Source organism: Microtus pennsylvanicus, chromosome 16 (genome assembly GCF_037038515.1).
Source record: "Microtus pennsylvanicus isolate mMicPen1 chromosome 16, mMicPen1.hap1, whole genome shotgun sequence".
NCBI classification, from domain to species: domain Eukaryota; kingdom Metazoa; phylum Chordata; class Mammalia; order Rodentia; family Cricetidae; genus Microtus; species Microtus pennsylvanicus.
This window is the reverse complement of record NC_134594.1, coordinates 12,425,246-12,439,286: the sequence shown is the minus strand read 5'-3', so window position 1 is coordinate 12,439,286 and position 14,041 is coordinate 12,425,246. Positions and strand designations below refer to the sequence as shown.

Sequence of the window (14,041 nt, the reverse complement as noted above, 5' to 3'; positions counted from 1 at the left end):
TATATATGAATAAAATTTTTCTACTTTGAAATAAAAAGAAGTCTATTCTTTTTGTTTTTTTGAGACAGGGTTAAGAAGTCTATTCTTAAGCAAACCAAAGCAACACTCTGGCACATACTCTTGTTCCTTGGGACCTGGGTGGGGGGGAGGGTGGAGAAGACTCTTGGAGACAAAGTCCCTTGGTATTTCTCTCTTTAATAAAATAACAGCACTTGCCTCTAACCTGCACAATCCCTCCTGTAAACTTTGTCATCACTAGGTTACTTCCAAGGGCTACCGCAGTGCTTGAGCTATTTAAATGCTTGTTGTTAAACTGAATTGCTTAGGAACAATGACAGGAAGAGAAAGTGTGAGTTCAGTGGAGACATTTCCATATGTGTGAATATCTTCCATCTGTTGTTGGTTGAATCTCTGGATGGGAGGAGTCTGGAGATACAAAAGGCCAAGGGCATATGGTTTTCATCAGTCTCTGGCTGGAGATGCCCAACTGCACAGGAACTTAGAAGCATGTCTTGTTATTTTCTTCCCTGTTCCTAAGATCTACTTAGTCCTTTTCTATTGCTCAGTCGAATACCTCCTACCGTCCCAGTCTTTGCTTGTCAATGCTAAGCTACCCGGTGGGAGAATCTCTGCTGCCTTGTATTCCATATCTGTTCTAGCAACTTTGTGATGCTCCAATCACAATGTGATACGGAAAACATACTTGCAAATGGATGGACGAGGAAGCCTGAATGACAGCATCTTTGGCGAGGGCTACGACCCTGACAGTTGTTGTCTGAGTCCCCACCCTTGAATGCTAGGAAGGGATTTAAACCTGGACCCCTTTGCAGTCTTTCCACAGAATTCCAATCGGAACGTGCTCCGGAAGTGTTCATATGGTCCTGGTAATGCCTGGAACATCCGTTTAAACCCTCACTTTTCATAGTATGGAGCCCACCAAAGATTTTGAAAGTCAAATGTATATTTATTCCATGGAGGAAACTCTCTCAGCCAGAGAAAAGTTTGCTGGCACCAGCGTGTGATATAATGGGCGGCTTAAATCCTGCTAACTGCAAATAATTTTTCAACCGTGTTTATGACTGTGATAGAGTTTAGTGAGGCCGAAGTACAGACAGCATAAATATTTCAGCAAAAGCCTATTGTGCTGGCGATATAAATAAATTAGACCCAGTTTGTAAATAAATTTAGTTTTACAAACATTTACAATCTTCTCTTGCTATAAACTATAGTAATTTATTCAGAAGAGGCCCTGGATGCCTTTCTTAAGAAGTCGGTTGTCATTAGGACCTGCTGCCTGGTGCCCGTCAACTGTCTCAGACTGTGTGACTCAACTAGGCAGGAAGGATACTATACAGACCACCTAATGCTACTAGTTATTACACGTGTTGATAATGACAGTTCCCAGACTCCAGGCACAGTGTGGTAGTCTATGAAGTTGTCATATTATATCATGCCCTTGAATACCTAGCTTGTGTTACCACTTAGCAATGTTGGAAATTACCCCTTCCCAATCAGAAGTGCAGCTGGTATGCATATACATATACACACCATACACAAACACATCTGTTCACATTTTTCTGAAAACAATTTTTACAAAGTGTATAATGTTTTCTCAAATTAAACAGAAACGTTGTCCTTTATGTTTTCAGTGATTCAGTGATATTCCACCCCCCCTCCCGGGTTTTGAATGATTTCACATTTCATGTGATGTGTTGGGAAACTCAGTCTGGCACCCTTTAGAGTGTCGGATGGGGCCCCAGACTGCGCTCCTCGGCAGAATCGAGACTTCTTTACACCAAAGCTTCTCTATTTGCGATGACGGGCAGAGTCTGAGCTGGAAGAGCGGAATGGAATTTCCCCATCATGTTGCTTTATGACACAAATCTCTGCTGTCTTTTTATTAACAAACCTGTGGCAACAAGAATTATGTCTCATTTAAAAAGTAGCCTAAGTTTGAGAGTCTAACGAGATTTCATTCTTCCGGGTGCTCGGCTTCGCATCAAGCCAGTGGTGCGGTTATGTGAGTGTTTAATTGGTCGCTCACATCGCTGCTTATCAGCAAGCCACAACTCCCTCTTCTGCCCAGCACGCATAATTATTTTCTTTATGTGGAACTTCTGGCTGGAAGGAAGTTCTGTTCTTCAGCAGCAGGGAAGGTCTTCATTGGGTCTACCGTGGAAAGGGCCTGAACTCACTTACTCCCGTCTCAGGAAAGCATCTTGGCCCACCGTGTGTAGCGAGGGCTCTCAAATTCCTCTACTTCCTGATCTTCATTTTCTCGCGGCAGTTCCAACTCTCCTCTCCCAGGAAATACTAGAATTCAGTCTCCTTGCTAGGGAATGTACGACCGGACTGTTTATTTACCTTTACCCTTAGTTCCTGAGGTTTGATCTCTCCTTCTGAGACTAGAAGGCTCTTCTGCTAAAAGCCACCAAGCCACACTTAGGTAACCCTAATAGACAGGCTAGGGCGCTCGGGTCACAAGCGGAACCAAGTGAAGCAGAGCTGTGGCCAAAGAGACCAACTTCTGCCCATCAACGCAGGCACATTAATGCTCCCGCATGTCTCCGCCACCTCGAAACACTCTTTGTAAAGAAGCAAATCGGCACCCTCCTTAGCTTGCTTTCCCCTGAAACCACCCTCAACAACATAAACAAATTAGCCATAGTAAACCACACGCTCTGCCCACAGAGAAACCACAGCCCTCACCAGAGGGCAGTGTACTTAATGTGAAAACAACAGCCCGGCTTTATAAGCCTCTACTGGGAATAAATTCCAGTCTCACTGGTTAGAGCCTGGCTGGGGAGCCAGAGTACACTTTCTCCTAGGTTACAGGTTGTGGGAGAGCCAATCGGTTTTCAAAGTGTCTTTCCAGGAAATACAGTTTCGAAGGTTTTGACATTCCAAGTTTTGAGCATTCCCCGGTTTTCATTATTGCTCCAATGGAATGGACCTGAACATGACCTTACCCACCATGCTTAGTGCATGGGGTTAGAACTGAGGTCTACAGTGAACTACAGATCCCACCTCTTCTTCTCTCAGGCGGCACCAGAGTTCAGAGGTGTTACCAGGTGGAGACCTCTGTGCAACTTGCCTCTTCCACCGCCACTTTCCCAAGCTTTATGGTCCTCCATCTTGACCCCTGGGGAGTTGTGAAATATTCTCTATACCTTCCTCATGCTGATATACTTCCTTTCTTGACAATGGCTAGTCCGAAACCATCGCGTCCAGCCCTAAACCAATGTGTTCCGTCATCAGTAAATTCCTGCCTGGGATAGTGTTTTCTTAAATACCTGTTTAAACAGTGATTTAGATAAGAGTGTCCCATTTGTGTGCAGCAGGAAATGCCTGCCTTCTTTTAGATACGCTGGCAAATAATTGCTGGAGATAGGGCTTGCATGCTGCGAGGCTGTGCTCTGATCACTGCAGCTGCCCGAGAAGGAACCTGCCAGTAGGTTATGACGGAAATACGGGACAATTCTGCTTTACTTTAACCGAATCTGAAGGAAAGTCACTTTGGGGATATAAAAGGCTTATGAAAAAAGCTATCGGGTCAGAGGTCGCCAAAAATCTCTTGAAAATTTGTATTGCTAAAAGAGAGTTCAGGCAAATGACTGTACTATGGAAGGAACACTGTCTGGCATGTAATGAGTCTGGTCCTAGCTGGCCTTCCAGTAGGAAGGGGTCACTAGGCTCCCTCACACCAGAAAATGGCAAACGTTAACCTGGTCATGCTTTCTCTCACGGCACGACTCACAAAACTTTAGTGTCTCTGTTTTGGTTGTCTTGGAGTCGGTAAACAGATGCCAAAGGGCTTTGCTTGAACCTCAGCTATGAATTTCCTAGCGATTTCTTTCCATAACCATTTGAAAAAAAAATTCGCAGCACCATTTCTGAAGAGAAGCTTCTGGAAGCAGATCAGCCTATCTCATAAGAGTGGAGGAGCTACCCATTTAATTCTCAAACTGTGTTGTTCTGTGAAATGTCTGTGGAACTCCTAGGGTGGTGGGAAAATTCTTAACAAGCTTTAGAAGCCACAGAGAAGGCAAAGAGTTATGTCACAACATGAGAAAAATACATATTTGTTCTCTCTGCGTCCCTTGATTTCAACCCGTCTGGTGCTCTGGTCATTTCCTTTGCTACCTCTCCCAACCCTCTTTAATTCTGGGTCTTTTGATAGCAGACTGATGAAGAGCGTTTAGGGGGGTTCTGTGGGTAGCGAGGCCTCCTGGGAAGAGATGAAACAGGTCAGAACAAGGAGGCTAACAGAAAGGCCGGGAGTGCAGAAGAGCTTGGAAGACCATTAAGAAATTCCACACGCCAAGCCATGTTGGCGGCTGTGTCGCAAACACGCTGTAGAGACTCGGACGGGACAAGTAGGGACAGGAACATGTCGTTGAGGAGTGTTTTCTCTTCATCCTTTTCTGAGAGCATGGTGCTCTGAAGTCTGTCCTCCAGTGACCTGTCTGGGATAGTGGCCTCTCCGGGACAATGACCTCTCTAGGACAGTGACCTGTCTAGGAGATACCTCTGTTTGGGAACCCGGGCTGCTAGATTCTAACAGAATTCTTTGCAGCTCCTGTCAGTTTTTTAAAACAATCTATTTTCCTCACTTTTATAGCTTCCTTTCCTCATTTCATGGGGATGTTAAATTTCATTTTCTTGGGGACATTTTCACAGCGTGTTTCAATGGCCGGTTCATTGCCTCCTCTTTTGTTCCGTTCATTCATGTGCTATTACTTGGGCTCCTCCCTTTCCCCCATAACCCTGCACGTTTTCTTGCTAGTGGAGAAGAGTTGGCCCCTTGAGGGCCTTTGCTTTCTCAGAAACATGCCTCTGTCACCACTCTGGAATTGTCCTGAGGAGGGAAGAAGAGCATGTCCTGTTTGAATTTGGAAAGGAAACTGTAGTCTTCTCCTCCCTCCCCTGGCTACTGGTAAGCATGCACGGACTCACAGGCTTGTGTCCGTAAGCTCACGTCCTCCCTGGAGGTCCCTGGTGGGGCTCTGAGGTTTGGCCAGGCCTCCTCTCCTAAAGCTGGGCGCACATCCTCTGTGCTCAGCCACGTGTAATCCTTCCTGTCTGCCTGTGAGTTGGGCACAAAGTACCGGCGCTTGGGCCCACCCTCTTCTTTAGTAGCAATTAACCTTTACTACAGAACTTCCTTTGAAGTTTGCTCATGTTTTTATTACAAAACTGCAATGAGGAACATAATGGGGGGAAATGTCTAAATTTCTGAGTTACCTAATCTGTTCAATTCCCTTGTTGGACTCCTCTTGGCAGCTGTTTTATGCAGCTATGATCTCAACCAGTCTGCCTGAGATCTCAAATCGTGTTTCTGTCTCAGCCTATTTTTAAGATTAGGGAGCTGCTAAACACCACACACACACACACACACACACACACACACACACACACACACACACACCACTCACACACTAGCAGATGCATGTGGATACGTGTATTATGGACAAGTTTGTTCAGCCAAGTCAATATGATTTCTTGTTTGCTCATGCCACTTTATAGCTAAACTAGAGCTATGCGATTTGAATATTAGCATTAATTTGGTGTTAGTCACTGAACAGTTTCTATCAATGAACTGATATGGTAAGCAGAAAGGAAAAACATTTCCGCTACCCTCAATAAGGACAACACGGAGTGATAAGCTGTTCAATGGCCATTAAACACTAGTATTGGGTTGAAACTCAGGAGTTTGAATGGCATCTGCCCAGAAGATTTTCAGTTAAACTAAGCAGAGAAGCCAAGAGAAACAAATGGTGAGTTATACGAATCCCACAAAAAGAGAAAGCGTTTTAGGCCAGCCTTGCAAATGAGGGCCAAAGAATTATGAGTGAAATGGCATTTTTTTTTCCTAGCCTGCCGTTCACGGGAGCTCAAATAAATGAAATCATTTTTCCTCTGCTTTTCACTCAGTAGTAAATCACTGGTAATCCAAGGCTGGAAGAAAAGCAACTATGAAACTCAAAGAAAATATGAGAGAATGTCCCACCCATTGGCAGAATAGGTGAGGAGTTTCTAAGAAAATGTAAAACATGAAGACAATGTGAACTTGGTCCCACCAAAGTTAAAAAGTTATTTTATGGAATCAAGGGGCAAATTATAGAAAAAATAAATAAAAGCACATCAAAGGGCTAATTTGTGTATCGTTAATAAAACAGATTTGAAGCCCGTTTTAAAAACCGAGACAAAGCAATGTATATGTTTTAATGGAAGAAGTAGGAGTGACTAATACAATATTTAATCTTAGTAATCACTAAAGTACAAATTAAAGAAACTACCGATAAATAATCTTCCTACTGATAAAACTGAAAAACAGGACATAGGAGTGCCCGTGAGTGTGGTTGGTAGGAGTATAAAATTGATCAATGCATTTGGAAAAGAAACTGCCAGTATTCAGTAGGTTTTATTTAGTTTTTAGTAGGGATCCCATCTAAGGAAATTGAAATGGGTGAATGAAAATATTTGTATAAATGGTATTCATTTTGCTGATGCTTTGCTACCAAAAGCAGCATAAATACTATAGAAACCGTTCACTTATTGCAGATTCCAATAATAGAAGTATATGCAGCGATTGCATGTGAGTTTAGAAAATCGGAATAAAGAAAAACTGTTTGCAATGAACTCTCAAGTGAAAAGGCTGGACCACAGATTACCTACACAAGAGCCATTCTTTTGATGAGACAAACTCCTAGACTTCTAGCTTTAAAGAAACAGAAAGCAAGCGTGGGTTTGAGCAGTTGCCGGCTGTCGGCATCCTATTTAGTGCCTTGGACTCTTAGGTTCTTCCTTTGAGTAAGGAGGATTATTTTTCTCCTCATGTTTGTCAGACCTGGAAAGTATGGATGCAGCTCCAGATGCTGTTTTTATCAGTGTTACATTTCAACTTCCTCCTTGGATTTTGATATTTTCAGAATGAAATTCATCCCAACTGGAAACCTGGATAGTTACTCACACAGCCACAGAACTACGTAGACTCTGAGGAGTGTAGGCTGTTGCTTGTGTCATTGGATATTAGAATACTTAAAATTTGAATCGAAGAGTTTGGATTCCAGGAGTGTTTCCCAAGTCATTTCCTCAAGTCCAACAACAAGCTTTTCTCCCAGTCCTCACTGAGTTAATGATACAACCGAAGGATGCAGGAGGCAAATTACAGTTGAGGAGCTCAGCTCCACGGTTACAAGGGTTATTTATCTTTATGGGCCCACTGATGTATGCCACACTCCCTACCTGATACCTACCTATTGTAAATGTGCCCAGTCTGCCAGAGCAATAGCCAGGAAATCTTTAATTGGCTACAGCTATAGCCCAGGGAATAGATCTACCAATTTCCCCCAGTAACTGAGATCTAATGGCGATAGAATAATGGAGGTTGTTTTTCATGTCGATGGAATGTTTTAGCAGCTTTTGAGAGAGTTATTGAGTAATGTCCATAAAGGTGTTAGTTATTCTCACTTATGCAAATATTCAATGGGGTGTGATAAACAGCATTCCTGCTGAAAATTTTACAAGTGCTAGATTGTATGTTTTGATAGGTAAAAGTCAGCAGTTTTATATTTCCATTTTTGTAATCTCCGCCCTTTTTATATTTAATTCAAATGATACTAACTGAATGTAGTTGGAAGACAAATTGCCTAGGCTTTCGTCTCTGATAAAGCCTGTATATGGGTGATTAGAACGGAATCTTATTCCTACATTTGCTTGGATGCTATAAGTTGTTCTTTAGGCTTAATCAGATTTTTTTTTTGGTCATTGTTAGCAGGATTGTATTTGGGCTTTAAATTTTTCTAATTTTTATGCCATCTTGCTTGAGCTGGTACCTCAGCAACCACGTTTAGACTCCGTACCGGGAGAGTTCGTGGATAGCAGGGAGATGATGGGATTTGTATGAAGTGGGAAAGAGCAGACATAATTGTCTCACTCTTTCTCTAGGGTCTGAGACCGTTTTCTGGACCCCGCAGTATGACTCATTCACTCAGGAGGAAACAGAGGAAATGTTACTGGCTTTTCATAGAGAACCACTCGAAGAATATTGTTCTATTTATCTAGGTGCCTTTTTATTTCTTACTTCTTAGATGGGAACGTTTGTACATCCCATGATGTCATTCATTTTGTAGCGTTCCCCAAAGGAAATAAAATCCTCACAATGAGCAATGGCCCCATTGGAGGACTTATGCCATAATGTTCCCTTTAGGCTGCTCAGTGCTACACTTCTAGAGAGGTGGCATTGATCTTAATTTTATTTATTTATTTTCCGTGATATGGTAATACTCTATAGCCTAAGTTTGTCTCAAACAACTTACCTTACTGAATCCTCCTGCCTCCAGTCCTCCAAGGAGCTGGCACATAGACCCCTGTGACTATGTCTGGTGTGGAAATGGTTTATGTATTTTTTTCTGCACTCAAACTGTTAATGAATATTTTGATGAAACATAAAATTAGATGGAATTTTCAGGTGCATTCATATCCTGATAGTACCTCTTTAGGTGTTATTAAAATAGCTTATTCTGATGCTAGATATGAAAGGAAAGTCAGGTAATCTATTATGTCCCACTTTATTTCTTTTCTTTCTTTCTTTTTTCTTTCAAGACAGGGATTCTCTGTGTAACAGTGCTGGCTGTCCTGGAACTCATGCTGTAGACCAGGCTGGCCTTGAACTCACAGAGATCCGCCTGCCTCTGCCTCCAAGTACTAGGATTAAAGGCATGCGCCACCACCTTTCCCCATTTAATTTATTAAAGATTGTTAGGATCAAAATACTTTCCATTTTTTTATAGGAAAATATTGATTTGGTATAACTTGTCAATAAAATTATATATGAGGTCAACAATCTATTTAACAAGGATTCTTTAAACAGCTATGTGCAGATTGCTTGGAGAATTCCTATGAAGTGAGTATCCTAACACCTAAGTTTCCTATGGCCTACTTTCTTGTTGGAGCTAAAACAGCTATACATATAAAATCCTGAGTACAATGTATATTATTAGATTGCAAAATTGAGAGCTAAAATTCTGTAAGCTTAAAGAGGAAGGAGAGGCTTGTGTTGACTGAGATGGCCATGGGACATGTTGGAACTCACGTGGAATTTGACCTGGAAGTTGGGAGTTGATTAGACCAGAGGGTGGAGGTAGATAGCCAGGATGGAAGAACATCTTGTTTGCCAAGTTTAGAAGACAAAGATCAGTTTGCAGTTCAAATACTCCTGTTGATCATTGAGAATTAGAGGGGATGACTTTATAAAAGAGACATTTTTGTTTCCAAGTGAAGAGTTTCTACTTTAACTTGAGATGCTGGGAGCCTCTGGAGTCTGCTGAACAGGAAGGAAGGTAGGCGGGGAAGGTGAATTCAGTATTGAGGGCTGCAGGCAAGAGATTGGTGATCTGGAGACCAGTGGGGAGCAAGCACTGTTAGAAAATCCAGGTGTGAAAATGAATTGGAAGAACCAGATAAAATCATCGAATTTTGTGGTAGAATAGATCATAAGAAAAGGACAGCAAACTCCAGCTACTTTTTATCTGATGTGGATAATTAAAGGAAAGGTGACATTCCTAATTGAACGAGGAAATGGGCAAGGTGCTTGACTGGAGGGCAGGTGACAATGCTCACCATGTTGGACATGCTGAAGTTGAATGATAATGAACTTGCACGCTGAGAACTATATAACCAACCCGAGCTTGCACCCTGTAGTTCCGTCATGTGGTTGGTATAAATGGCACCCTCTCAATGTTTGAAATGACACCTAACCCTTCCTTGAAAGAAAGCTTTGCGTGGTTTATCACTTTGCATTTTCTGAAACTGTAAAAAGCAGGACCTAATACTCGATGGTCAGTTGTTCATGAGTGCTATGTATTTCAGCAATGAATCAGGGAAGAAACTGCAGGTAGAATGTATCTTCTACTTCTTAGCCCAATAACCCATCTTAGAAGGCTTTGATAACACAGCTGCAGGGGTGGTAGGAGAGTAAAAGTCACTCACCTGAGACTGGAGCTCTTCCATGTCATGAGTAACTCAGGATTACACAGGCTGTGCTAGAAAGGCTGTGACAGGAATCATAAGCCACCCAGCCTACATTCTGGTGCTTCTTACCAGAATCAGCATCTGTATTCTTTAGCTCCTTTTTCTTACTTCTGTCCTTGAAGCCCTTATGAGTCAGACCAATGAGAGACAACTTTCAGTTCATAACCCTAGTAGAAAGAAACACATGCCTGTTTGCTTAAGGGCCACAGAAGTTCCCTTCAGCTGGTAGGAAATTCAGCATGGCCATTATTCTTTTTATTCCTCTGCCTAGCCCCCAGAGTCCCCATATATATTTCACGATGGCTGCAGCATAGTGCTCTTGTGTCTCTAAAGCCTCTGTGGTCAAGGCTAACCTTTGTCTCTTCTGAATTCTTGCAGCCTCTTCAGGATTCTTTTCTATGTAGAGGCAGTTGAAACCTTCTCACTTTCTAGTCTGGAGAATTTTTTTCTCCTTTGGGTATACCCAGGGTACCCTCCTATCTGTTTTCCTCTGAGGATTTGTTATTTTTGTCTTATGCATGTGAATGGTTACCAGTGCACCAAGTGCTTGCCTGATGGAGCCTATAAGAGGGTGTCAGATTTCCTGGAACTATAGTTACAAATGATTATAACTGATTACCACATGCATGCTGGGACCCAAACCCCCCAGTCCTCTGCAAGAGCAGCAAGTACTCTTAGCCATCGAGCAAGCTATGTAGCCCCCAAATCTACCTAATTTTGAAAATGATTTTAGCTTTTAGTACTTTTGAGTTTCTGCAACGTAAGCTACTGAAGCAAAGAAATACCAAGGGCTGCACAGATTTGAGCCTTGTGACACGTGGCAGCCTTTGGAGTCCGCGAGGATCTGCTGTGTTAATTTGAAGCTTCCATGGATTGATTGATGCAGTTTTCTGATCTGGTGCATAAATAGGGTGGTGTGGGGACAGTAGTTGTCTGTATTACTTCTTATCTATACTTTATTCAGACTGATAAATAAGCTCCCGGGTGCTCTGCATGTGGGTGATGGGTGGGGCTGGCCTATCCAAGTATTAACACACTTGCTTTATTACTTTATCCCAGATAAACCAGAAGCCATAATCTATCATTCCTCCCCTGTGAATAACAGAGATTTTTTTTTTTAACGGGACACAATTTAGCAATGGTCTTCTATGTTCAGATTGTAACGACCAACTTTACTACGGTTCATACCCCTGTGGAATTTGTCCTGGTTTATTAGTAGAAATTCATGAAGTTCTTATTTATTTGCAGGTAATGAGTGTGCTTATGGCAGTTACTCTGAAATACCTTTGGAAGAAATGCCCGATGCTGATGCAGATGGGGTAGCCAACGTTCCCTCCCTCCACATCCAAGAGCCATGCTCTCCTGCCACATCCAGTGGGTCATTCACTCCCAAGGAGGGCTCTCCTTACAAAGCCCCCATCTACATCCCCGATGACATCCCCATTCCTGATGAGTTTGAACTTCGAGAGTCAAATATGCCGGGAGCAGGACTTGGAATATGGACCAAGAGGAAGATTGAAATAGGTGAAAAGTTCGGGCCATACATGGGAGAGCAGAGGTCGGACCTGAAAGATTCCAGCTATGGATGGGAGGTAAGAATGTCTCTTGAGTCAGCACACATGTGCGTTCAGGTCTATAAAGAAGAGATTAATTACGCATGTGGCCATGAGGGTGTTCCATTCATGGGAGCGTGCCTTCAAGGTGATGTTCAAGAATCAACTCTCTTTCGATCTCATTACTTGATAAAGCAATGTGTTACTTAAAGGAATAGCATGATAAAAGGAATACCAACTGAAAAATGATCGAGGCAGCCCATCAGCTTAAAAAGATGACAGGAAGAGGTTGTAGTTTCTGGGCTATCATTCAGTACATTGGCTCTGACCATCTTAAAGAGCGTGTGGTGTGAGCACACAAGCTGCTCGTGAGATGTGTACATAGTATGTGATCTTTTGTGAGGCAGGCTTGTCTGGAAGGATTGGGGTAAAGCATATGTTTTCTCTATTTTCTAGCTATAGGTCAATTTGGTTAAACTTTAGCTTCATGTTTTCATTTACCTGTATCGTCCTTTTATGTAGTTTCTCTTCTTAATCAAAGGAGACCATTTTTATTCAACATGCGTCTTGAAAGTGTGCATAGCAGTCACCATTGAAATCTGTGATGATTCTTTATATTTAAATTGATTTGATGCATAATTTATATATTAAAACAAGAGCATGGAGTGATTATAAAAGTAGTCACTAGTTTTAGCTGTGCATTGCCTAGAACCCATCAGGCAACATCCAACATGTGAGGTCGTTAATCACAATAGCTGCCTTAATTTTATTTCAATAATATTAGCTGATCTGCAGTTCTAAATTTATCAGTTCGTTTATCATTTTGCACCAATGCACTGTATGTGTGTTTGTTGGTATGTACATAAATTCTTTATATTTATTTGTGCTTTTATTTTCATTCTCATGGCTTGAGATAGAATTTGTTATCGGTCAGGTCTGCCTAGAACTCTGGCTCCTCCTGATTCAGCCTCCCGAGTGGATGCTGGGATTATAAACTTATGCTATCAAGTCTGGCTTGTGTTTAGAGCTTGAAAACTGATGTGACTAAACCATAACATCATAATTTCTGGAAAATCTGGTCTTCAGCAGAAAATCTTGTAGGTGACTTCTGCCTAGGTCAACAGCCGTGGAGATTTGAGGGAAGTCTCTCTCCACAGTATTTCAGCTGGATGGAAATCAGATAAACAGGATTTATTTGGGTATGTTCCCTTAATATTTATGATCATTAATAGAATATCTGCTTAGCTTTTAAATAGAAATGCCTGCAGGATGTAATTTCTGCTTTTTGTCCTTTTGCCTTATATATGTCCCCTTGTAAAATTTATTCAAAATTCCATAATGAAAACCGCCCTGATTCACATTCTGAAATACCAAAAGTTTTGCTCTGGATTGAACATGATTGTAACTGAGCATGCCTGCCACAGTTTTGTCCCTGGATATAACCTTGCCAAGTCTGTGGTTTAGTAAACTTACTTTTAGGCACATGTATCAATAAGAGATTTTTAAAAGTCGCCCTATCATTAATGGATATGTGAGTTTGAATACGTTTTAAGGCAGATATGAGTGAATTTTATGTAATTTTTGTTCATCTTAAAATAATGGCTATAAACTATCTAATAATAATTAACTCATTGACCTTTTATTACCAAATCTGCAGAGTTCAGAGAGTGTAGTCCTGGTCTAGGAATAGACAGAGTTTAGCTGTAGAATCAGCTTCCGGTTGCAGGGTGGAAAAGTACCAGATGGGGCCTTTTTAGATACAGTGCACAAGGACTGGGCATAGACTTCTGCATTTAAGGACATTTAAAAATATTTTTATTTTTCTTTTTGGAAGAACATGTCTACAGCACACACACGAGCAGATATTTACCTTAAACAATATAAAATTATTTCCTTCATTGTGTTAAAACTGCCTAGAATCCAAGATGCGTACATAGCCCATGGCTTTCTGGCTGAAGATCAGGCACTCAGTTTCTGTCCTTTTTAGAAGACAGCTGATGGCCAGGTATATAGTTCTTTGCCATTTTAATATTTACCCTCTTCAAATTTTTTTACATTTATTTATTTGTGTGTGTGTGTGAGCACGCGTGTGTGTATGCACACACGCACACATATACTCCCGAGTGTCACCTTACACATGCGGAAGTCAGACTCTAACATGCCGTTTATGGGAACCAAACTCAGGTTGGCAAGCTTAGCAGCAAGCCCCTTTGCCCATTGAGTCCTCTTGCTTGCCTTCCCCACAGTTTAAAGAGTGGGAATTGTGTGCTCTAGAGATATAATGAACAAGGCCGTTGAGAAGGCTTCTCACTGTTTTGTCAAACTTTATCCTTGGTGGTGTAGCTGAGTCCTTGACTCTATCTGGTTAATACACAATCCATTTGCCATCAACTCAGGCACTTTCACACAGAGTTCTGTCCACTCCGGTGTGCCCGTTTCGAATTGTCCTTATG

The 14,041-nt window shown here is 41.8% G+C and overlaps 1 protein-coding gene across 8 annotated transcripts in view; it reads left to right on the top strand.

Moving 5' to 3' along the window:
- Mecom (MDS1 and EVI1 complex locus) overlaps positions 1-14,041 on the top strand; it is a 549,775-nt gene that overhangs the window by 267,353 nt on the left and 268,381 nt on the right. For all 8 annotated transcript variants that reach the window (XM_075951064.1, XM_075951065.1, XM_075951060.1 and 5 more), the window contains exon 2: positions 11,284-11,627. In XM_075951064.1, coding sequence (XP_075807179.1) covers positions 11,284-11,627 — 344 coding nt within the window. The remainder of the gene's footprint in view (positions 1-11,283; positions 11,628-14,041) is intronic.